The following is a 24,947-nucleotide window of genomic DNA, read 5'->3' on the forward strand; positions in this document are numbered from 1 at the left end:
CCCATTGGTTACCTTTCTTCATGATGAGGGATTAACACTTCATCCATATCGAGACAACTGACTAATATATTCTCCATTCAAGAGTCAGAAATTAAGATAGCAGGACTGTTTGGAGGCAGTTGACCTTTCTGGGATTTCTGATCAATCAGAAGAGGTCCAGAAATTAACCAACTCAGGATCTCCAATTCTTTGGCACAAGATTCCAGAGACACGTGGGAAGGATATTGTTACCTTGTGTCTTTCGACTTCGATTCCACTTACAAATATTGATGTTTTCCCCTATCCATTCCATGTCGGAGTTGGATGCGGATCCAAGGAACAGTGTCTTCCATAGTATTTGTCGTTCTGTGGGTATATGTCCATCTAGGATCGATGTCAAGACATAAACTTCCGTGTTGGGATACAGTGCCTCAATTATTCAAGTGCAAGATTCCAGTTGCCAAGGAGATTGCCCAAGCACTTCAGTGGTGGATGGACCTAGCTCATCTAGAAAAGGGATTTCCCCTCCTGTCAGTAGATCTTGTACTCTCGGTAACAGTTTCCTCAAGACTGGGCTCAGGAGCAATGCTGGATCCCATATATGCTCACAGCCCATGGAAAAGGAGGATCTAAGATATTTCTCCAATTGGAAGGAGGTGATAGCAGTAATTCTTGCTCTGAAAGCTGTTGCCAACTTTGTTTTGGGCAAGTCTGAGGTTTTAATGAAGGACAATGGGAAAACAATGCCAAGATCTGTCAAATCTTGCAGTCCACACCCATCAACGGATAGGGGAACATCTATTCTCTTTTAAAGTGGTGCATGTAAGAGGGGTCAGGACAATACAAAGGCAGACTCCCTGAGTTAAAAATTCCCCACTTCTCAGGAGTTTTGACTTTCTCAGCCTTTTTTCAAGTAATTTGCAAGTGTTCAGCAACGTGGTAGCCATTTGTAGATTTAGTTTACCTTAAGTGTTGCATAAGTTTTTAGGGATGCTAGGCTTTTGTCTATGCTCAACACACAAAATCATCATTGGGACTCCTTTCATAAGTGGTGCAATAGCAAAGTGCTGAGTCCTTGGGAAAGTACACCATTTTCGTCCACAAATTCCATCAGGGTTGGTTTTGGTTGAGATTGGCACCTGCTACCCTTAGAATTCAATTAGCAGCTATCAGACCTGTTTGAGAACATTGAGGTAGCTATCAATTGAATCCTTTGTGGCTCGGGTCTTTAAAGGTTTCTCCTTGAATGTCCTCAAAGTAGAGACAATTCTACTCCCGGGACCTTCCGATATGCCTTTTCTGGCCTTTAAAATTCTCCTTCTGAAATTCTTCAGCAAGTTTTACTTAAAGTTTTAGACTTTACATTTTTTACCTAATAGCTATAATTTTACCCTGCCAGTTAGCTGAATTAATATTCTTGGTATGTATTTTGATTTTTTCTGGCTTCCTGTCCTTGTATATTTCTAGATAGGATTGCTGGCTATGCCACCAGGCCTTGGTGTGTTAACAAGATTTTCTCTAAGTTTCATGGAGGAGAGTTCGTTCCCTGGTTTTTCGGCCCAGCCCTTAAACTTCAGAACCAGTAGCACTTCATTCTCTAGATGTCTGCAGGGATGTTTCTTTTTACTTGGAACAATCCCTTTGTAAACTTTGATCATACACATAAGGGTTGATCTCATTCTTCTACTTTGAGTCACTGGCAGAAGTTAATGATTTCCTTTGCCTATAACCCCTCAGTAAAAGACTAACCTGAACAAATTCAGAGACGCTCCATCAGCGGTATGGATGCTTCATGGTCAGAGCAAAGTGTGTTTAGTTCCTGTACTGTCAGGCAATCAGTTGGGCTGTGCCTTCTTCCTTTGTATCCCATTATAACCTAGGCTTTTATCCTCTGTCTCACGATGTGTATTTCAGTTGCCTATCTTTAAATTAATTTGGGTGTTGCATACATTTTGTTGTTTCCTAGGTATCATTTCTGTTTGACCGAATCTGATGTTGAGTATGGGTACATTCTTACATTTAAGGTCAGGGACAAGGAAGAGAAATCAGAAAGTAATGTCCAGATTACTTGTGTTAATAGCTGTATTTCAATGTTTCCTTCCTCCGCTAAAGTTGTAATGCCTTCCTCCTTCCCTCTTGTTGCAATGTATGCCTTAGTATTGATTAGTAGTGCCAAAATGGTTTTTTGGAGGTTGGGCTCTTATTTGGGGGCACTTAATGCTGTTTTAAAGGACAAAAAGAAAAAGTAATGCCATTACCAAAAGTAAAATGGACAATATTACTTGCAAAGAAACCTCTCAAAGATGTTAAAAGTGCACATAAATATATTAAAGAGAGTCGTAAGGATCAAGGAGGTCTATACTTCACTAAGATCTTCCAATAATGTGGTCCAAAACCCGATTTGAAACTATGATTTATTGTCACAAGTTATCATTCTAGTTCATTTAACGAATCATTGCACTGTGGGTATGGTAGTCTTGAGTCACTTTATTTCAGACAGTTCCACAAATGCACTTGGTAGCCAGGGCTGCACTGGCTACCGGGCGTTTTATCATGCTGCCGAGCTGGGGGCTGATTTAGTTGATGAACGAAATTAGTTTTGCTTTATTTATTTCAAAGCACACGCAGGTCTCCATCAACGAAATTAGCCCCCACCACAGTGACGGATCACTGACAGAATATCAACGTCATAAATATCGACCTACAAGAATATCGAGTCAACAATATCGAAGGCAAAAATATCGACATCCTATCTACAACATGGTAAGTACAAAAATATCGAAAAAATAATATAGATGTAAAAAATATCGATGTTAAAAATATCGATTTTTTTTCTTTTAATATATAAATGTAAAATTAAGTATATAACACTAATAAATAAAATATACATATTTAAAAGTATCTAATAATGTTTAAAATTAATAAATAATACATATATATATTAATAATACATTAATTAAATATATACAGTAAATGTATAATATCTATGTACTGAACAATAATTATTAATAATTATTTTACTAATTTATAAATTAATAAAATATATTCTAAATTAGTAATACATTTACAAACATAAAACAATAAATAAATACAATGTAAGTAATATAAAAAATAAAATAAACATTTATTTTTTTTACAATTAATCATATAAAACGTTGGATAGCGTAAGGGTAAAAATTACTATTCCCACTCCAGTGGGTGCAACAGTAGGGAAAACTGACACTGAACCCAAAAAATATCCCTTTACCCAAGAACTGAAAACTGACCCTGAACCCTAAAAAGACCCCTTTACCCAAAAACCCAAAACTGACCCTGAACCCTAAAAATACCCCTTTACCCAAAAACTGAAAACTGACCCTGAACCCCAAAAATACCCCTTTACCCAAGAACTGAAAACTGACCCTGAACCCTAAAAATACCCCTTCACCCAAAAACTGAAAACTGACCCTGAACCCTAAAAATACCCCTTTACTCAAAAACTGAAAACTGACCCTGAACCCTAAAAATACCTCTTTACCCAAAAACTGAAAACAGACCCTGAACCCTAAAAATACACCTTTACCCAAAAACTAAAAACTGACCCTGAACCCTAAAAATACCCCTTTACCCAAAAACTGAAAACTGACCCTGAACCCTAAACATACCCCTTTACCCAAAAACCCAAAACTGACCCAGAACTCTAAAAATACCCCTTTACCCAAAATCCCAAAACTGACCCAGAACTCTAAAAATACCCCTTTACCCAAAATCCCAAAATGACCCTGAACCCTAAAAATACTCCTTAACCCAAAATTAATTAATATTACAATTAAATTACTTCCCACCCTATTCCCCTATAAACCCACAACCCGCTCCAGCAGTAAAACATATAATTTACTTAAAAATATGCATAAATTATCAATTAATTATTTAATTAATCAATTAAAATAATTAATTGCCAATTAATATTTAATTGCAAAATAAATTAATCATTAAAAAATAATTATTTAATTACAAATAAATTACTTCCCACCCTATTCCCCTATAAACCCACAACCCGCTCCAGTAGTAAAACATATAATTTACTTTTATATATTTTTATTTATAAAAACATATTAAACAAATATTATAACAATTAATTTAAATACTTAACTAAAATTTCTAACACATATTAGTAAATCGAAATTACTGACATCGATATATATGCTATCGATATAAGTAATTTCGATATTACTTACCTTAGGGTCGATATTCTGGCCATCGATATTCTGGACATCGATATTCTGTCCCTTCGATATTGGCAACTCGATATAAGTGTAAGTCGAAATTAAGGATTCGATATTTTGACTGATTACCCACAGTGACATCAGCCCCCAGCTCGGCAGCATGCAAAAACGCCCTGTACACAGTTTGGCCCTGTTGGTAGCTCTTTGTTTTAACTGAAATACCCATGACTGCAGAAGGAGTGTTCTGGTAACATGGAGCCACCCGGTCACCCTTCCACCTGACATGTCTGATTTTGTATTGATTTTGAAACTTCAAGTGCAGCTAAACTGTACAAGGAGTAATAATTTGTGCTACCATGTGAGTCCAAGGCCCCTGTTACCATTCTGATGGAGCCGTATAAATGGGAAAATACTGCTCTGTCGGACTGTGGTTTCCCAGTGTTCCCGCACCCAGGATTACTGGGTGCTCAAAAACTGGTACCTGTGTTTTTGAACCGGTTGTATGGGGCAGGAACTCAGGACTGAGGCACAGACTGGCACTCACCGACTCTCTGAAAACACACATCTGTAGTATACAATACTGTACCCTTTTTCACAAGGACCTGCCTTCCCCAGATGACTCCTGACTCCCTGTCTCACACCCCTTGCAGCCCTCTGCTCCATAGCTGACAAATTCCCAGGTCCATGCGTGACACCAGTCCAGATTTTGTTTTGCATTCTGGGACTTGTATTCCTGGGTTCAGAATGTTGAATGTGGACTACAAGTTGCAGATTACAAAGAAACAAACTAGAGAGGTGCAGTTGGTCACACATGGAAGTGGGAAGCATGGCAGAGGTGCTGCTCTGGTTTACTATTAGCTCATAGTATTTGGAGAATTTGCCCAGATTTATCTCTGGTACCAGGGATAACCTTTAGGAAAAGGATCTGGTATTCCCAGTCCCACACAGTTTCCCCATTCCAAGGAGCAACATTCCGGATGGACATTGCTTGGTCCGGCAATACCATCCGAAATTGTTATTTCCGGGTCCATATCTCAGCAACCTAAATCCTTCCGTCGTTTAACTGCAGCTCATGTCACACGGGTACCTCACTTCCAACCCATGTCGTTCATTTACCACATGATTGAATACTTCCATTTATATATAGTCTTAACGCAGCGATACCCTGGGTAGTTGTCCGGGGCCCTCAAGTGCATGGGGACGTCATGCAGACCAGAATTTAACACAAATTTTCCGTTAAACATTTTTCGGGTGGTTGCGTAGGCAGGGCCTAGTGCACTGCTTTGTGCGGGAGCCTATAATGCTGTTAATAGGGCCTGCCTTCACGTTGTTCAAATATTCTGGCTGAAGTGTAAAAACAACGATTAGTAAAAGGAAAGTTAAAGTCTGTAAAACGTTTGTCCCCACAACAGAGAGGGTAACACCAATGGGTACCCTTCAATAGGGCCATATGCTCAGTGGAATATCTGCAAGCTGAACACACTCAACGTACAGCACTATAGGAGCTAGTCAATCTTTCACACAGGTCAACTCTACTCTACACCACTCTACTCCACTGTATTGTACTCCTCTCCATTCTACAACACTCTATGACACTCTATTTGACTCTACGCTTCTACACTCTATGCCTCTGTACTTTACAACTATCTACTCCACTTCTCCCTAGGCCACTTTATGACCCTCGACTCTGACACTCCACTCTTTGCCATGCTACAACACTCGATGACCTTCTACTCTACTACACTCCAAGCCACTTTACTCCACGCTACGCCTCTCTTCTCTAGACATTTTACTCCACTCCACTCTACGCCACTCCACTCTACTCCACGTTACAACACTTTAATTCACTCTAAGACACTTTTTTTCACTCTAAAAAACTGTACTCCACTATACTCCATGCCTCTGTACGCCCCTCCTCCCTACGCCACTCGACTCCACTCTTCTTTGCTCTACACTATGCTACTCACTGTACTAAACTCAACTTTAATCTATGCCTCTCCACTCTATGCCTTTCCACTCTATGACCCTCTGCTCTTTGACCCTCCACTCTACGACATTGCATTCCATGGCCCTTCACACCCCTGTAACCTCCATGACACGCCACTTTACGCCCTTCCACTCTACGACACTTTATTTCATTTGCCACTCTTCCACTCTACGCCCTTCCACTCTACGCCACTCCACTCTATGCCTCTCTACTACACTCTATGGCACTATGACACTCTTTGCCAATCCACTGAACAACACTCCACTCTACTCCATGACACTACACTCTACTTCACGGCACTCCATGACGCATGAGACACTCTTCTCCACTTTAAGTGACTCCACTCAATGCCACTCCACGCCACTCCCTTCTGCACCACTAAGTTTTAGCCATGCTGAACACCATCCACCCTGGTTTATTCACCAGCAGCAGTGAGGGTGCGAAATTTCTCTCCACCCAGGGCGCCACCCTGGGAACAACCGACTCTGGGTAAGGTAGTCTTTTCTCATTGGTCGCATGGTTGCCCATACAACGCTTGTACCATCAATGTGGCACCTATCAAGATTCGCAGCCTTGTACAGCTGTATTATTCCTGCCACGCACCCTTATCGCGCGCGCTCGATGGGTACCCAGGCGCGATTTGCTGGACACAGGGAGGGAAGAGGCAACCAGGGTCAGTGTCTTCACGCCTGTCATTGTGAATCCACTCAAGGGCCAGGAGCAGTGCCCTCGTGCTCCGAGCGTAATTGACTTCAGTGATAAGCAGTGCGGGCGCCGGGCCGTCTACTTACGCCGTGTAATTGACTGGAAATGAAGCCATGGGCCGGAGTGCATTAGCCAAAGAGAGGCAGCCTCTGCCAATCAAGTTGTGACTGACACTTCTAAGGTCACAATAATTAAGGGCAGCGCGCTATCTGCAGTCCAAAGGCATTCTGATTTCGCTTACCGGCCCATCTCGGGAATAGATTTTAATATCCATGAAATGGTTGCATGCCAGCTAGGCATTTTTCCTTTATTGGCTGTCCCTCGGGCGACATCATTATATGCTTTCTAAACAAATAGTGACCTTGCTGTTACGGATTACGGGGCTTCACGGAGTTATCGCCCCCTCCATCCACGGCGTCTTCCTCTCTCTTTACATCCTTCTCTCTGCCAGTACAAACCAGTCTGAAGTGCTTGTGTGATCAGTTTTGTTAATGCAGTCGTATTTTTTGTTGAATCTGCAAAGGAATTTAGTGGATTACAAGTTGAACGTAGCCTTGTAAGTACTGACTGGCGCCCTTGTCATGTCATTATAACTGACAGTGTAGTCCTTTTGTAGCCCTATGACGGCTTCAAAGCACTACAGGGCATCAGAAAATTAAAGAAATGATACTGGAGAGGGAATGGAAGAGAAGGGAAGGGGGAATGCTATTACGTTGCAGGGTGAGTACATATGGCGTGTATAGTAGAAAGATCAAAGTGACAGAGGAAAGGTCAAAGGTGAGGGATGAGCGAGTAAAAATTCACGAATTAGCAATATTTTTGGTGAAAGATGAGGTGAATTTTTTCAATAGGGGTATGACTTTGATCTGAACTCCTTTGCCCTTTTATGCTGCTCTTGTCTTCATTTCTCTCTTTCTCCTCTTTCCTCCTGTGTCTCTCCGCATTTTCTCCTTTCCACCACCCGTGTCACTGCCGCCTTATTTCACCAGCTGCCTTGTTCCCTCTCCACCAGCATGCACTTCGATTCACCTAACTCCAGAGGTAGTACACTTACTTTTCAGACTCTCTGTGACCTCTGCCTCCTCGAAAATATCACCTGCTTGACCCCTTACCTCAGTATTAATCCCACAACAGCTTCCTTTTGCCGTGAGGGAAACTTCAGAACATAAAGAGAAGCTCTTTTCTGCACCTGGTGCTATTTGCATGGCCCCGCAACGAACAGCAATGCCACGGGTAGCACCTGCTACCCTTGATGACTGCTAATTTACTCTCTTTTCAGGAAGATACAAACTTAAGGCCTAGATTTAGACTTCTGGTCTAACTTTACCTTTGTGAATCAGGCCCAAAGTGTTTGTGCGCTATGCTCAGCAAGGAACAGAGAATGACTGTTCAGAGGCAGGAGGAGAAGTTAGATTGCTTATGACCTCCCCCCTTCCAGCCATGTCCCAGACAGCCAGATGTTCTAGGACAATCTTCTTGCCTTTTTTCGATCAGCTAGGTGTTCTGGGCACTATGAGATTCTGGGATGGAAGGGCTATGCACCCCTAAAGTGCTAAAATACATGTCAGGACCGTTGATAGTTCAGTGTTCACGTGATATCCTGGAAGTGCCCTCTAGCCCCCACTTGCTTCGCACAAGTGTAGAGTCAACTCGGGTGGCCTAGGTCATCTGCCTATTATGGCTTTGCTCATCAGGTAGGAATACTTTTTTCAGTTCTTCTTTGGTTAATTGGAGCTGGATTTGATTAGTCCTAGAAACGTCCTTGTGGCTTGCTGGCTTGGAGATAACTTCTATCAACAAAGTTCCGTGCGCTAGAGCAGAGTTCTCCAAAGTTGGTCCTGGAGGGCTGGCTCCATGCTAGAGTTTAGCATATCCCCTTTTAGATAAATGTAGTTATCGTAAAAATCTGGCGTGGACCCGGCCCTCCAGGACTGACTTTGGAGAAACCTGCCCTAGAGGGTAAAAATACCTTGTCTGTGAAAAAAAATATGTGAAGGGGCAACAATGTTTACTGGGTTTGTCCATCTGCGTGAAGATGTTGTAGAGCTTGCCAGACATTCACCTTGCACAAGGCTCCACACCACACCGACTGCTCCACCGCAAAGCAGTACCTTCTTCCAAAACTGCCTTAATTTCTCTGATGTTATAGCTCCTCCTTATTAGCCTACTTCACCTGATACATAGTCTTATAGGTTTGCATCCGGTGGCATGGGAGCAAAACCACGCTTGGAGCAATAGACTGCAGGGCAATGGAAAAAGAATGTAGGTGTCTAGCAGCTACATGCACACATTGTCATGGTAACCCATAGCCAGGTGGTGCCATTAAGAAATCCAGCAACACAGAAGTGATATGCCGGATGGGAAAGTGACAATTACAGATGTGGAAGGATGCTAAAATTGACATCACGTCTTCTTCTAAGATATACACAGGGGACAGGAGGATTTGTTCTCTGTGACTGATGTATATCCTCTGGGGTGAGGAACGCAAAAGCGTAGGGAACTTCTTTCTGGCGCTGTGTTCCCTAGCATCAATGTGGGGGTGTCAGCCTTTATCTATTTAAGGACCATGTGCGCTGTGTCCTGGTCGTTTCTGGTCTGCATATTTCAGTGGTAGCCATATCAGTGTGTTTAGGGACTTGTGGGGATTCTCAGAGGATTTATAATGGTCTTTTGTGGACTATGTGAATTTCATTCGACAAAGCAGTACGAAATGTCATGGTATAGTGTTCATAGTGCCATCAGTAGGCTTCTTCACGATGCGGAAAGGGCACGGAAGAGGAAGGAGGAAAGAAAGACATATCCATGACCTTTCTGCATAAGGACAAGCCATGAAGAAAAAGTCCTACGAATATTTTTGTTCACAGTTGAATACTCTGGGGTTGATTCAGATTCGGTAAAATGCCCTCCGAATAGCCGTACGGAGCGTTTTTCCTGTACGGATTGTATGTAGAACCGTACCCGTATGTACGATGTAGTACGATGTGTACCCAAAGCAGTTCTCCATACGAATCATATCGAAGACCGTACAACTCACTAATCCGTACAAATCGCATTCAGAACACGTAGTACTCGATGTTCGTACGGATCGAAGCTGCATTTTCCGACCCAGCAAGTACAAATCGTATCGACAACACTCCGTACGACTCTTTTTCTACGGGAGCTTAAAACATCCGTAAAAGCAGATTTTGCCTCGAAATGTGAACAGAACGGACCCCCCGGGTACGATACGTACACCCCATGGTTGCAGGGGTATGGTGCATTGGGGTACGGTGCGTACACCACTGGATTTCATGGGTACAGTGCGTATGTCCCCGTGCGTACACCCCATGATTGTAGGTGTACGGACCGTAGGGGTACGGTTCGTACACCCCAGTGTCGTAAGTGTACGGTGCATACACTCCATGCGTACACCTCTTGATTTTAGGGATACAGTGCATATGTGAAAGTGTTGCCCTCCGTACAAATTGCTTATACGTGACGTTTACCGTAATCGTACGGTTCACTGTGCGGGTGGATGTCGTACGGATTTACCCTTCATTTTCGTACGGTTCGCAATGATTCGGACGTATTTTCTCACAACAGATCGTACTACGCGATTCAGACGGATTCGTACGATTCATACGAAAACGGCTACGAATACGAATCATCGTACGGATTTGTTTCCCGAATTGGAATCGACCCCCTTGTGGGGATTTTTTACCAGCCTTAAATCTTTTTATGAGGACGAATAACAATGTCACATTTCTATGATTTTGTACTCCAAATAAAGCAGGGAGTAAAATTGTGCTTGTTTGTCTGCAGTTTTTAGGAGATTTTGTATTATTTTTATTATTTTCGATTAAACACTGTCATTAGTAGAATGTTAAGCAATATCAGTGTTTTTTAAGTAGCTGACCAAGAAAAGTTAATTCGAAATTTGGATGATTTTACATCATGTAGAGTTAGTCCTTCGATAAGTCAATGGGATTCAAATCAGTTGGAAGAAGAAAAGTGTTTTGACTTAAGATCAACAAACAAATGTTTTGCAACTAATATTTGTTTCAAAAGGACAATGTAAACATGTCTGAGAATCTTTAGGGGTCAGGGGGCATCATATGGATGGGAGGAGCTTACACAATGAGTACTAGTGATGAAGCATGGATGTGGGTAGGTGCAGAGCGTATAGCTCCACATGTCGAAATGTTCAAACGGGCCGCCACACATGGAGGTGTGACAGGTCCATGCCATCTTTTTGCTCTGTGGCCATTCCTGGTGTTTCACCTTTCAGACTTCCTGCAAAGACTCCATTTGCTCTGGGTTAGGATATTTGAAGACCTTCCATTCTGCTTGAAGTGGTAGAAGAGAAAAGGCTGTGCGGGCCGAAGAAGGCTGAAATGCCAGAAACCGGTCCCCGGTAGCTTGTCTCCTTTCTGGTGAAGAATTGGCTTGGTAGTTTAGTCTGCCCTGTTCCCATGATGCACTGGGCCAGGGACAGACTGATTTGCATATAGCCAGGTTCTGAGCTGGGATGGGGCAGTGAGATAAATAACGGTGATGGATCAAGCCCTGATCTTTGGACTGGGTAAGAGTGGTCTGTTTAACTCAGACACTCTGTTCATCACCACCCCCCTTTTGTAAATCGTTTTTGGCCACTATAGGTGTGGCAGGGTATACTCAGACATGAGTCCCTTTCTCACTGCTCCATCAGGATTCAAGCAAGCCGGGCCGAAGAAGGCTGAAATGCCAGAAACCGGTCCCCGGTAGCTTGTCTCCTTTCTGATGAAGAATTGGCTTGGTAGTTTAGTCTGCCCTGTTCCCATGATGCACTGGGCCAGGGACAGACTGATTTGCATATAGCCAGGTTCTGAGCTGGGATGGGGCAGTGAGATAAATAACGGTGATGGATCAAGCCCTGATCTTTGGACTGGGTAAGAGTGGTCTGTTTAACTCAGACACTCTGTTCATCACCACCCCCCTTTTGTAAATCATTTTTGGCCACTATAGGTGTGGCAGGGTATACTCAGACATGAGTCCCTTTCTCACTGCTCCATCAGGATTCAAGCAAGCCGGGCCGAAGAAGGCTGAAATGCCAGAAACCGGTCCCCGGTAGCTTGTCTCCTTTCTGGTGAAGAATTGGCTTGGTAGTTTAGTCTGCCCTGTTCCCATGATGCACTGGGCCAGGGACAGACTGATTTGCATATAGCCAGGTTCTGAGCTGGGATGGGGCAATGAGATAAATAACGGTGATGGATCAAGCCCTGATCTTTGGACTGGGTAAGAGTGGTCTGTTTAACTCAGACACTCTGTTCATCACCACCCCCCTTTTGTAAATCGTTTTGGCCACTATAGGTGTGGCAGGGTATACTCAGACATGAGTCCCTTTCTCACTGCTCCATCAGGATTCAAGCAAGCCGGGCCGAAGAAGGCTGAAATGCCAGAAACCGGTCCCCGGTAGCTTGTCTCCTTTCTGGTGAAGAATTGGCTTGGTAGTTTGGTCTGCCCTGTTCCCATGATGCACTGGGCCAGGGACAGACTGATTTGCATATAGCCAGGTTCTGAGCTGGGATGGGGCAGTGAGATAAATAACGGTGATGGATCAAGCCCTGATCTTTGGACTGGGTAAGAGTGGTCTGTTTAACTCAGACACTCTGTTCATCACCACCCCCCTTTTGTAAATCGTTTTTGGCCACTATAGGTGTAGCAGGGTATATTCAGACATGAGTCCCTTTCTCACTGCTCCGTCAGGATTCAAGCAAGCCGGGCCGAAGAAGGCTGAAATGCCAGAAACCGGTCCCCGGTAGCTTGTCTCCTTTCTGGTGAAGAATTGGCTTGGTAGTTTAGTCTGCCCTGTTCCCATGATGCACTGGGCCAGGGACAGACTGATTTGCATATAGCCAGGTTCTGAGCTGGGATGGGGCAGTGAGATAAATAACGGTGATGGATCAAGCCCTGATCTTTGGACTGGGTAAGAGTGGTCTGTTTAACTCAGACACTCTGTTCATCACCACCCCCCTTTTGTAAATCGTTTTTGGCCACTATAGGTGTGGCAGGGTATACTCAGACATGAGTCCCTTTCTCACTGCTCCATCAGGATTCAAGCAAGCCGGGCCGAAGAAGGCTGAAATGCCAGAAACCGGTCCCCGGTAGCTTGTCTCCTTTCTGGTGAAGAATTGGCTTGGTAGTTTAGTCTGCCCTGTTCCCATGATGCACTGGGCCAGGGACAGACTGATTTGCATATAGCCAGGTTCTGAGCTGGGATGGGGCAGTGAGATAAATAACGGTGATGGATCAAGCCCTGATCTTTGGACTGGGTAAGAGTGGTCTGTTTAACTCAGACACTCTGTTCATCACCACCCCCCTTTTGTAAATCGTTTTTGGCCACTATAGGTGTGGCAGGGTATACTCAGACATGAGTCCCTTTCTCACTGCTCCATCAGGATTCAAGCAAGCCGGGCCGAAGAAGGCTGAAATGCCAGAAACCGGTCCCCGGTAGCTTGTCTCCTTTCTGGTGAAGAATTGGCTTGGTAGTTTAGTCTGCCCTGTTCCCATGATGCACTGGGCCAGGGACAGACTGATTTGCATATAGCCAGGTTCTGAGCTGGGATGGGGCAGTGAGATAAATAACGGTGATGGATCAAGCCCTGATCTTTGGACTGGGTAAGAGTGGTCTGTTTAACTCAGACACTCTGTTCATCACCACCCCCCTTTTGTAAATCGGTTTTGACCACTATAGGTGTGGCAGGGTATACTCAGACATGAGTCCCTTTCTCACTGCTCCATCGGGATTCAAGCAAGCCGGGCCGAAGAAGGCTGAAATGCCAGAAACCGGTCCCCGGTAGCTTGTCTCCTTTCTGGTGAAGAATTGGCTTGGTAGTTTAGTCTGCCCTGTTCCCATGATGCACTGGGCCAGGGACAGACTGATTTGCATATAGCCAGGTTCTGAGCTGGGATGGGGCAGTGAGATAAATAACGGTGATGGATCAAGCCCTGATCTTTGGACTGGGTAAGAGTGGTCTGTTTAACTCAGACACTCTGTTCATCACCACCCCCCTTTTGTAAATCGTTTTTGGCCACTATAGGTGTGGCAGGGTATACTCAGACATGAGTCCCTTTCTCACTGCTCCATCAGGATTCAAGCAAGCCGGGCCGAAGAAGGCTGAAATGCCAGAAACCGGTCCCCGGTAGCTTGTCTCCTTTCTGGTGAAGAATTGGCTTGGTAGTTTAGTCTGCCCTGTTCCCATGATGCACTGGGCCAGGGACAGACTGATTTGCATATAGCCAGGTTCTGAGCTGGGATGGGGCAGTGAGATAAATAACGGTGATGGATCAAGCCCTGATCTTTGGACTGGGTAAGAGTGGTCTGTTTAACTCAGACACTCTGTTCATCACCACCCCCCTTTTGTAAATCGGTTTTGGCCACTATAGGTGTGGCAGGGTATACTCAGACATGAGTCCCTTTCTCACTGCTCCATCGGGATTCAAGCAAGCCGGGCCGAAGAAGGCTGAAATGCCCGAAACCGGTCCCCGGTAGCTTGTCTCCTTTCTGGTGAAGAATTGGCTTGGTAGTTTAGTCTGCCCTGTTCCCATGATGCACTGGGCCAGGGACAGACTGATTTGCATATAGCCAGGTTCTGAGCTGGGATGGGGCAGTGAGATAAATAACGGTGATGGATCAAGCCCTGATCTTTGGACTGGGTAAGAGTGGTCTGCTTAACTCAGACACTCTGTTCATCACCACCCCCCTTTTGTAAATCATTTTTGGCCACTATAGGTGTGGCAGGGTATACTCAGACATGAGTCCCTTTCTCACTGCTCCATCAGGATTCAAGCAAGCCGGGCCGAAGAAGGCTGAAATGCCAGAAACCGGTCCCCGGTAGCTTGTCTCCTTTCTGGTGAAGAATTGGCTTGGTAGTTTAGTCTGCCCTGTTCCCATGATGCACTGGGCCAGGGACAGACTGATTTGCATATAGCCAGGTTCTGAGCTGGGATGGGGCAGTGAGATAAATAACGGTGATGGATCAAGCCCTGATCTTTGGACTGGGTAAGAGTGGTCTGTTTAACTCAGACACTCTGTTCATCACCACCCCCCTTTTGTAAATCGTTTTTGGCCACTATAGGTGTGGCAGGGTATACTCAGACATGAGTCCCTTTCTCACTGCTCCATCAGGATTCAAGCAAGCCGGGCCGAAGAAGGCTGAAATGCCAGAAACCGGTCCCCGGTAGCTTGTCTCCTTTCTGGTGAAAAATTGGCTTGGTAGTTTAGTCTGCCCTGTTCCCATGATGCACTGGGCCAGGGACAGACTGATTTGCATATAGCCAGGTTCTGAGCTGGGATGGGGCAGTGAGATAAATAACGGTGATGGATCAAGCCCTGATCTTTGGACTGGGTAAGAGTGGTCTGTTTAACTCAGACACTCTGTTCATCACCACCCCCCTTTTGTAAATCGGTTTTGGCCACTATAGGTGTGGCAGGGTATACTCAGACATGAGTCCCTTTCTCACTGCTCCATCAGGATTCAAGCAAGCCGGGCTGAAGAAGGCTGAAATGCCAGAAACCGGTCCCCGGTAGCTTGTCTCCTTTCTGGTGAAGAATTGGCTTGGTAGTTTAGTCTGCCCTGTTCCCATGATGCACTGGGCCAGGGACAGACTGATTTGCATATAGCCAGGTTCTGAGCTGGGATGGGGCAGTGAGATAAATAACGGTGATGGATCAAGCCCTGATCTTTGGACTGGGTAAGAGTGGTCTGTTTAACTCAGACACTCTGTTCATCACCACCCCCCTTTTGTAAATCATTTTTGGCCACTATAGGTGTGGCAGGGTATACTCAGACATGAGTCCCTTTCTCACTGCTCCATCAGGATTCAAGCAAGCCGGGCCGAAGAAGGCTGAAATGCCAGAAACCGGTCCCCGGTAGCTTGTCTCCTTTCTGGTGAAGAATTGGCTTGGTAGTTTAGTCTGCCCTGTTCCCATGATGCACTGGGCCAGGGACAGACTGATTTGCATATAGCCAGGTTCTGAGCTGGGATGGGGCAGTGAGATAAATAACGGTGATGGATCAAGCCCTGATCTTTGGACTGGGTAAGAGTGGTCTGTTTAACTCAGACACTCTGTTCATCACCACCCCCCTTTTGTAAATCGTTTTTGGCCACTATAGGTGTGGCAGGGTATACTCAGACATGAGTCCCTTTCTCACTGCTCCATCAGGATTCAAGCAAGCCGGGCCGAAGAAGGCTGAAATGCCAGAAACCGGTCCCCGGTAGCTTGTCTCCTTTCTGGTGAAGAATTGGCTTGGTAGTTTAGTCTGCCCTGTTCCCATGATGCACTGGGCCAGGGACAGACTGATTTGCATATAGCCAGGTTCTGAGCTGGGATGGGGCAGTGAGATAAATAACGGTGATGGATCAAGCCCTGATCTTTGGACTGGGTAAGAGTGGTCTGTTTAACTCAGACACTCTGTTCATCACCACCCCCCTTTTGTAAATCGGAGTAGCTATGATGTCTCCAATATACAGAAGAGGTTTTATACATCTCTGCGGCATCTTGTTATCCTGTTTCTAGAGGTGTTTGAAATAGTAAATTGTTTTGGTGTGAAATTTCACAATATATGATCCAAATTATTTGAAATATCATGAAATCTGTTGCTGGTAGCTAGCATGACAATTGAATGTGAGGGCGTACCTCATGAATTTTATACAAATTTGTGGGCATAGCAATACAACTTTGTCCGGGTCTAGCTGTTATCCACCAAGTTTTTATTTTATTTTAACAACACTGAGGAGTTTTCATTGCTAAAGATCACTTCCCTTGCTATTCTCTCACACAGAAAACAGTCTACAAAGTTTTCTATCCAACACCAGAACCACATTATATACGACTGTTCACAGGCAGCAGAAATTAAAGCTCAGGTTATGTTTGCACTTCTGTTGCACTCAGCATATCATTCAATTAATGTAGAAATAAGGACTATGTGTTTACATTTTTTAATGCATGTAAATATAACCATCCATGTACGATGCCTCCTAGTACAGCAGTTTCCTCCAAACGTTATTTTGATTATATTCCTCCTCTATTTTTTACAGTCAGTTTCAACCATTTTGAAATTTTGCGGGCCATTGGAAAAGGAAGCTTTGGAAAGGTATGGTTTCATTTCCAATTTTAGAATGATTATTACCCACTTTGAAAACTGCTAAAATAATTATTCACATTTTATCATGATTCTTTGCTGTGTTTAGTATTTACTACATTAAAGTCACTTGATAAGTTGATGAATTGAGCAGTCACGAAAACAAATAATTTCTGTGGCTTGTGAATAAATAAAAACTATGCTAGATGAAAAAAATGTGATTTACCTATTTTCTTACATTTGCTGGTAGTCCAAATTATTCAGATATAACGTGTGGTGATATGAACAATTGTGTAGCTGGAAGCATTTAACTAAAGCAAATCAGAGTAGTATACAATTTAATAGTGTTTTTCATGAAGCACCTCCTACCACAGTCTCACCTCTTGAAACTCTGTAAATAGCTGTTGTTGCTATCATCTCTCTTATTGGCACTCAAGCTGCCATACTCAGAAGGAAGGAAGGAAGACTCAGTTGACCTTGTTAAGATTCGACCTTGTGATCTTCAGGTCAATATAAATATCATTGAAAAGACTTTTACTCAGAGAGTCATCATACACAGTTGGGTTGAATAACAGGTTAACTTTCAATGAATATTTACCTGAGGATTTTAACAATTCAGATATCTGATACGCAGAATGACTTTGTGTCAACCTAAAATAAACTGATTATTGAACATTGACACTTGTCAAATAGTGATATTAGATTAAAAAACATTTTGATTCAATAACTTGAATGTTGCAAATTAACTTAAACTGTTTTACTGAAACTGCACGTTGTTAGTTTTAATCTTTCACTACATTTATATTCCTAATGAAATTTAAGAGAGTTTTATCGATCTCAAACAAACGTATATTAATCAGGTTTGGCGCCTGGAAAACAGTATATAAAGGAGTTGTACTGAGTGGGAGTTTTTTTTCATTTAAATTCACAATTTTATTCCAATATCTTAATCTATCAGGTGTAAAGTTATTCACGTTGGTTCTACGCAAGTCTCTGAAGGGCATATTTAGTTCATGTTTAAAGTTGAGTTTATGCCTTAGGATGTTTGGAAAATGTGAACTTTGAAAAATTGCCCCAAAAAATAAAACCTCTATTGTGCCAATAACCAAACACACCGAAATTTGAGCTTAGTTGTCTGACAGGTATGATTTCATTTTAGTAACAAATGACATTCCGGGGTTTCCTTCCCAGCAATGCACATGCCTGTTATCTCTCCAATTATTCATAAACTTGTATTGGTTAATTTTCTATCTGTAATAACACCCTAGCTGCTGCCCCTCATTGCTGAGCCCTTTTTCTGGCTATTTGGGGAAGTTCTTACATAAGGCTTCACAACTTTTTCCACATAAGGGTTGAGAGTAGAGTTCTTCCCTGTATACACTCTCAAGCTGTACATATAGCCAGTAGAGCTTTCACACAGCTTGTACAGCTTGATGCCATAGCTAGCTTTTTTGCTCGCAAGGACTCATGGGTGGCTATGTTCTCTCCAGGAGTATAAATCTCTGGAAACCTGGCAGACTAATGTTCCACAACTGTGGGAATTTAGTACAACCTGTCATGGTCTGGATGGTCCCGGGGCAATGGAGCAGAATTGTCATTGAAATGCAGCATTTGCCTCAATAGCTCTATTTTTAGCATAAGGCTCACAAATATCTTCAACCCCTCAAGCAAAGTGGAAGTCCACTGGCGTGCCCTAGAACAAGGCCCTAGAGTTCCTCCATACTCCCTCAGAAATAGTTTGGCTTGCAATTTTGTTTTCTGTACAATTTGATCAAGGAAGTCAACATTCAAAATGAGATGGACGTAGTCAATTTGCAAAAAGTTGGTCGTATTGACTTCACATCCAGCGTCACCACTGAAAGGGGAAATTTAGGGCTGAACTAAATTGGGGGTACTGCCAAGAGGGCACTCCGTCTGTGCTTGCCGTGGCATGTGCCTGCTCTCTGGGTTGGTCTAACCTGCTATTGTTGTCCGGGTGCACAGACTGTGCTGGTGAAGGGACAGCATGACTGTCATCATCGTGTCCCTCAGAATCGCTGGAAGATAAGTCATCGGATGGGACTATGCTGACTGGAAAATCACTTCCAGATTCTGCTCCATTGACCTCTTCCTTAGATGTTGTCTCGGTATCTGCTGTCTAAGTCTGAGATCCTGACTCAGAGTTGTCCTCCATAACTTGAGTTAGGGCTTGAGCAGCAGTCATCCACCGAGATACGATCTCTGCTACTGGCTTAATACCGTCCTTCTAAAGCACTATCCTTCATAGAAGGCAGATATGTTGTTCTGAAACAGTTTGTGAGTGTTTCCTTGAGTGATGTGTGCAACAGTAAATAGCACTGGTCACCTTAACTTGTCTTCTTCCCTAAATCAGACGGTTCCCCAAAGACACTAACTAAGAAAAGCAAAAGTCACAGTATTATTTCACTTTGCCCCATACCATACAGCCTTTAGCGTCTGCCGTTGCGTTTCACAAATCTGGACACTGTGCGCAGAAAAGCTTTGATTTGGCAATAAAATCTACTTGAGAGTTTCCCCAGCTGTTTCGGACCCATTTTATTTTATATATATATACTAGCAGCCCGTCCCGACGTTGTCCGGGAGCAAAAGGCTGCTTCAGGGCCCCCGCCCGCCCCGCAGAAGAGTTGTCTGTGCAAGTCCTGGCCCTGTTCAACTGATTTGGCCCACTTGTGTTATTTTTTTAATTCGTATGTATTGTTTTCCGCGTTTTATGTTGTCCGCAAGATGTGAGGAAAGTGTTGTGTCACCTGTTTAATGTTTTTTTTTCTTTCGAAGGCTCTTTCCGTGTGTTCGTTTTTGTATCCCTTCAAAGAAGTTTCCCTTTTGTTTTGTCAATTGTGTGGTGAAGTCCTGGCAGTTCTCGAGTGATTATGGGCAGTTGTGTTATTTTCGTTATTCGTATGTCTTATTGTAAGCGTTTTATCTTGTCCGCAAGATGTGAGGAAAGTCTCGTGAATGCGCAGTCTATTGCGTTTCTCCGTTAAGAAATGTCGGCTTTTTTTGTTTGTGTTTACCCCCCTGTGACGTCGTTGGTCAATGGCCAATCGTTAAAGACTTTTTTTTTTTGGTAAGCCGAAGTCGTGTGTGTGTTTTCTTTAGTGCGTTGTGATTGGTGTAGTATGCGATTAATCCTGCCCCCTGTGTGGCGTCATTTGACACTTCTCATCGATGGAAGGCCCGCCCGGTTTTTAATGCGAAGGCGTCAATGTTGTCTGGGTAACTGCAACGAATGTGTGTATATTTCTTATAGCGCGCACCTCTGCTGTTTTTGTATATTGGTGTTACCGCGCTGTATGTGTGAATTTAAATTCATTGAAAGCGCATTTCCGCTGTATGTGTTGGGATATGCAAATGTTTGTTAGAAATTCATTGAAAGCGCATTTCTGCTCTGTCTGCATATTGTGCGTTTTAAATTCAGTGAAAGCGCATTTCCGTTCTATGTGTGCATATGTAAGTGTGTTGTGAAGTCGCTTGGCCTATGTTTGTTATTTGCACTTGGCACGGCCCTGTAAACGCCCACATTTGTTGTTTGAGACGCCCACGGCCACAACCACGCCCCCAAGGGACTACTTTACCACTTTTGGCGGTTTTGCTTTTTTAATGTATATGGTGTACATATCTATAGCCTATGTCCTTCTGCCACATCTCCCCTTTCAAATAGTGTATTGGGTGTAGTAATTGGTGCATTACTTTCGTAGTTTACCTGGCTCAAAGGTTTGTGTTCTCTCTTTATAATAGTAGTTTAGATATAGATATATATATATTTTAAATCCTGATACGAAAACACTTGAGTGAAATTAGAATGACAAGACAAATCAACACAGACAGCAGACCTGAGTCAGGGCCCCACCGCAAACACAACCACTGAAGGTATTCCCTTGCCGTCCCACCTGGGCCTGGTAGTTTTCCATAGGAACTCATGACTGCAAACACATACAAGACACGACTTGGAATTTCTGCCCTGGGATCACTTATTTTAAATGCATTTTCACTACTTGCACATTTCTACTACAAGAAGCCTTGATGGTAGAAGTTTGGAAATTGGTGCATGTTTGCAAGGCTTCCTGTTTCTATTCCTCATCTGTAAACAAATCATTTTATCAAGTGACTGTGGGCCCCATGTACTACGCTTTAGTTGCAAATAGGGAAGGGCCCACAGGCAAATTAATAACACAAGCCAAGCCAGAGCCAAGCCATGGGTCTGACTTGGCTCCAAGAGTCTGTGCACGAACCGAGCCATAAAGACGTTTCGCATGTGTATTGGGCAACAAACCTCATGTAAAAATGTGATGCAATCTCTTTCAATTAAAAAAAATTGCATTTCTTTGACATGCCGGAGCATTTCACTTTATACATCAGATTATATCACTGCATGTGATTTGGTTTATGATTTCTATACTGCAGCTAATGCCAAAGAAAGAGCTTCACGATGCTATAATGTCAAAAAACAGATTAAAAGGGTGAGAACACTTAGGAGCTAATTAGGATGTCAGGTGGAAAGCCTCCAACCGCTGGTCGAAGGCTTTAAGACCGACATCCCTGGTTTGACTTCCGACTGCTGTATTACAATTACGGTGGTCGGAATTCAAACTGGCCGGTCAATCCGCCTGCCTTCCAACGGGCTTGAGGAGCCTGTCGGAAGGGCCACATAATCACGTGTGGAAAGCATTTCCGGCTTTAGGATTATGATGATACTTTCCAAGAGAAAATCCATGTCGGCCTTTCCAACATGGATTCGCTGTCGGAAAGTGCCCTTGGGAGCCCCTAGCAGGCCCCCCCTCTCCCCAGGCCCTCCGATTGGGGGCTTTATGGGCACCTATGGTGCCTCTTTGTAAATCCCTGCACCCTGTGGCTGGCACCATGAGATGACCGCCACATGGTGCAGGGATTTACTCAGGCTCCCATTTCTCTATGGGCGCTTGTGCTACGGCCGGTTTACAAGAGAAATGGACTCCCATTCCCATGCGACAGCACCATGTGCGGTTGTATTGTAATTGCAGTGTTGGGACCACCGACATGAGGTTGGTTGGCCCCAAGACCACAATGTTGACCAACGTCGTAGTCATGACCTTGGATATTAGTAAAAAAACAGGTTTTATGATTTCTTACCAATTGAGTGTGGTCAGCTGTCGCACGAAGCATGCAACAAAGATTGTTCCATAATTTTGCTCCTGCAACTGCTACTGAGCACCATTCTCTCTGCATTGTTTTAAATATACCAAAATTGTAGTGTTGCTTTTTTGTATATTTCTTTAATATTGTGTTTCATGTGTTGCTGTGGATGTCCTGAGATACAATTCTGTTTCAATAGTTCCCACTTAAGCACTGGATGTTCTTCTCTCCAATTGTTAAAGTTATACGACACCACGCTGAAATCCAGTTAAAAATGTAAAGTAGCTACCAGGCCACTAAGCTGATCATTAAACGATACAAGGACACCCTGGATTAGGGAACACAAACTTACCAAGGAAACACCACTGTGACAAGTGACAGTGCTGCAGCAGGAGGCAAGGCTACGAGGCTTTAACAAGGGGACTTAATTGGGATATCATTTCTGGGGGATGTGATGTCGGGGTCATCCTGAAGCCTTTCAGCGCCTAAATGGGGTATACAACCTTCATGGGGGTTTGTTTTCCAGTGTTCCAGGGAGAAACGCACTGGCTGGTTACATCAATAAGCTGGAGGAATTGCCAGAGGAGTTTCCAGACTTTAACTCTTGTAGGCCAAATTGTTGGTGGGGGAATTGGGAACCCACAAGATAAGGCAGATTTACTGTTCTTTACTGATCAGTACGCGGGACTCCTTTGAGCTGTTGTACCAGGTGTGGTCGCAGAACTTGGGAACCCTCTCTGACGAGGACTAGGAAGAGACCAGGACGTCCCTATGAGATTCAACAATAGCATCCAGGTATCGCTTAATCCAACTTAAATACTTACACAGGGTGGTGCTTAATTTGAGCAGGTGGTTTCAACACCCGCACTTAATTGCCAACACCAGCACTTATGACAGTATTCCACGATGGCGCTCTTTGAATTGCACAACAACAGTTATTCAATAACTGAATATGCATTAAAATGACTAATACCTGCCGCCAAAGCCAATATTATAGCCTGGAATAGTCTGAATTATCACACTTAGAGGAATGCGATGCTTGGTATTTGTATTGGTGCTGTCATTAGCAGCCCTGGATTTTGCAAACTGCAGTTGCCCGACGAAGACCCTGTTACGTAATATTTTACAAATTAAGCCCTGCCCCTGACACAGGGTGCACCTCACATGGCATATATTGTGGAAAGTGGAGGATGTGGGCTCCCCGATGTGCTTACGGTGTTCTTTGCAAGTAAAGGTTTTTGTACACACAATAGGGGGTGCTGAATATTCATCTCTTTTTTGGAGGAGTCTTTTCTACTCTAGGGCTGCATTGGTTTACAAAATGACTTTACCGTGGTTAGTCTTGGTGGCGGCTAACAGATTTATTTCCTGCAAGTGTAAGCACAAGACCGCCCCCTAGATGGAGGCAGTGGAAGAACTTTGTAAATTAGTGGATGAGCTTGGAAAAGCCCGTTTATGTGGTCAGAGGATGCCCATAGAAATTCTAATGTTTGTCCGAATTGTGCCAATATAGAAGGATAGTGATGGAGCCAGTCAACCCAACGTTAATACCCAAAGTAATTAAGGTGTGAAATATGTCAGAGGTACCTTTGGTCCTCTCCGAGCGACTCACCTGGATGGGGCTGTATCAGGGGTGGAGAAGGCCGTTTCTTTGTGCTTCTTACAGTACTTGATTTTATCGTCTACCCACATTATTCAGGAAGTAAACCTAATAAAATATATCATTAAAAAAATTCCGAGTACATTGTTCAGGCAGTGCAAAGAATTCCCTGGGGGCACAGCATGGCTTCATAAAACTTAGAAAATGCAACATCTGCTAACATTTTGCACACTAAAGATCACTGGGCTTGAGTTTTAAAAAGGTGGAACTATAAAGATATATGAATATTTTACATCTCATTGATGTTGCTAAATGTCTGTATATATCACGATGTAACGAGGTCCATGTTTTATTTTTTACATTTTATACCTATTTTGCCGAATCTCCAGTGTATAATGTGTCAGTCGTCTGGGGTTTCTCTTCTGTTTTGATTTTTTTTCCATGGCGTGATCTTATATTACTTCTTCAAGTGATAATAAAAGCAGCGAGTGACAGAACACAGCAAAGGAGATAAAGCTGGTATTCGCATTTCTTTCAGTTTCACCAGGGACAACTGACATTGTTAAGCAAGCATTGTAGTTGTCAATCGCCACATAACTTTTCTACGCCCACAAGAGGTATAAATCATCTTCTTCGTGAATAATGCTTCCCACATGACATCCCTCCCATTGGTCTAGGAAGGAGGGGTCTGCGCTCCATTGATGAGCAATGATATATAGAGATGTGTAATATCAACAAATACCAAAACTTGCACATATAATTAACTCGCATAAAACAAACAACGCGTAATCTCTTTGCAAGAAACTTTAAATGGCAAAATACATTGCGTGACATCCAAACTACCTTTTCCTCAAATTCCATTTCCCAAATTGCCAGCAAGGAATCACAAGCATATTCCTCAAGCCTAACAATGGGGTGAATTAGAGTTTGGCAGATGGGTTACTCCAACAAACCGTTACATATATCCCATTTGCCTTGTTACAAGTGCTATAAGATATAATGTACCTGTAATTAGGTAGACAGGATATACATCACATATGTGACAGAGTACCAATTCGCCAAACTCTAAGTCAGACCCTAAATATCTATAATTCTATACAAACAGCTTCCATGCCGAGTTATATATGTCTTAAGATATTGTGTCTGTAAGTTACTCAACAAAACGTGGCTCAACCCAGCATCAGCACTAGACATCCCAACCACCACACCAAACAGTTACAAAATAATCCACCGGGACC

General features: G+C 43.5%; 1 protein-coding gene across 1 annotated transcript in view; it reads left to right on the forward strand.

The window, feature by feature from the left end:
• Window positions 1–24,947, forward strand: part of LOC147703006 (serine/threonine-protein kinase 32A-like) — a 717,281-nt gene that overhangs the window by 90,345 nt on the left and 601,989 nt on the right. The window contains exon 3 of the mRNA XM_086928864.1: window positions 16,936–16,991. Coding sequence (XP_086784990.1) covers window positions 16,936–16,991 — 56 coding nt within the window. The remainder of the gene's footprint in view (window positions 1–16,935; window positions 16,992–24,947) is intronic.

This window comes from Lissotriton vulgaris, chromosome 7, assembly GCF_964263255.1.
Source record: "Lissotriton vulgaris chromosome 7, aLisVul1.2, whole genome shotgun sequence".
Taxonomy (NCBI): Eukaryota; Metazoa; Chordata; class Amphibia; order Caudata; family Salamandridae; genus Lissotriton; species Lissotriton vulgaris.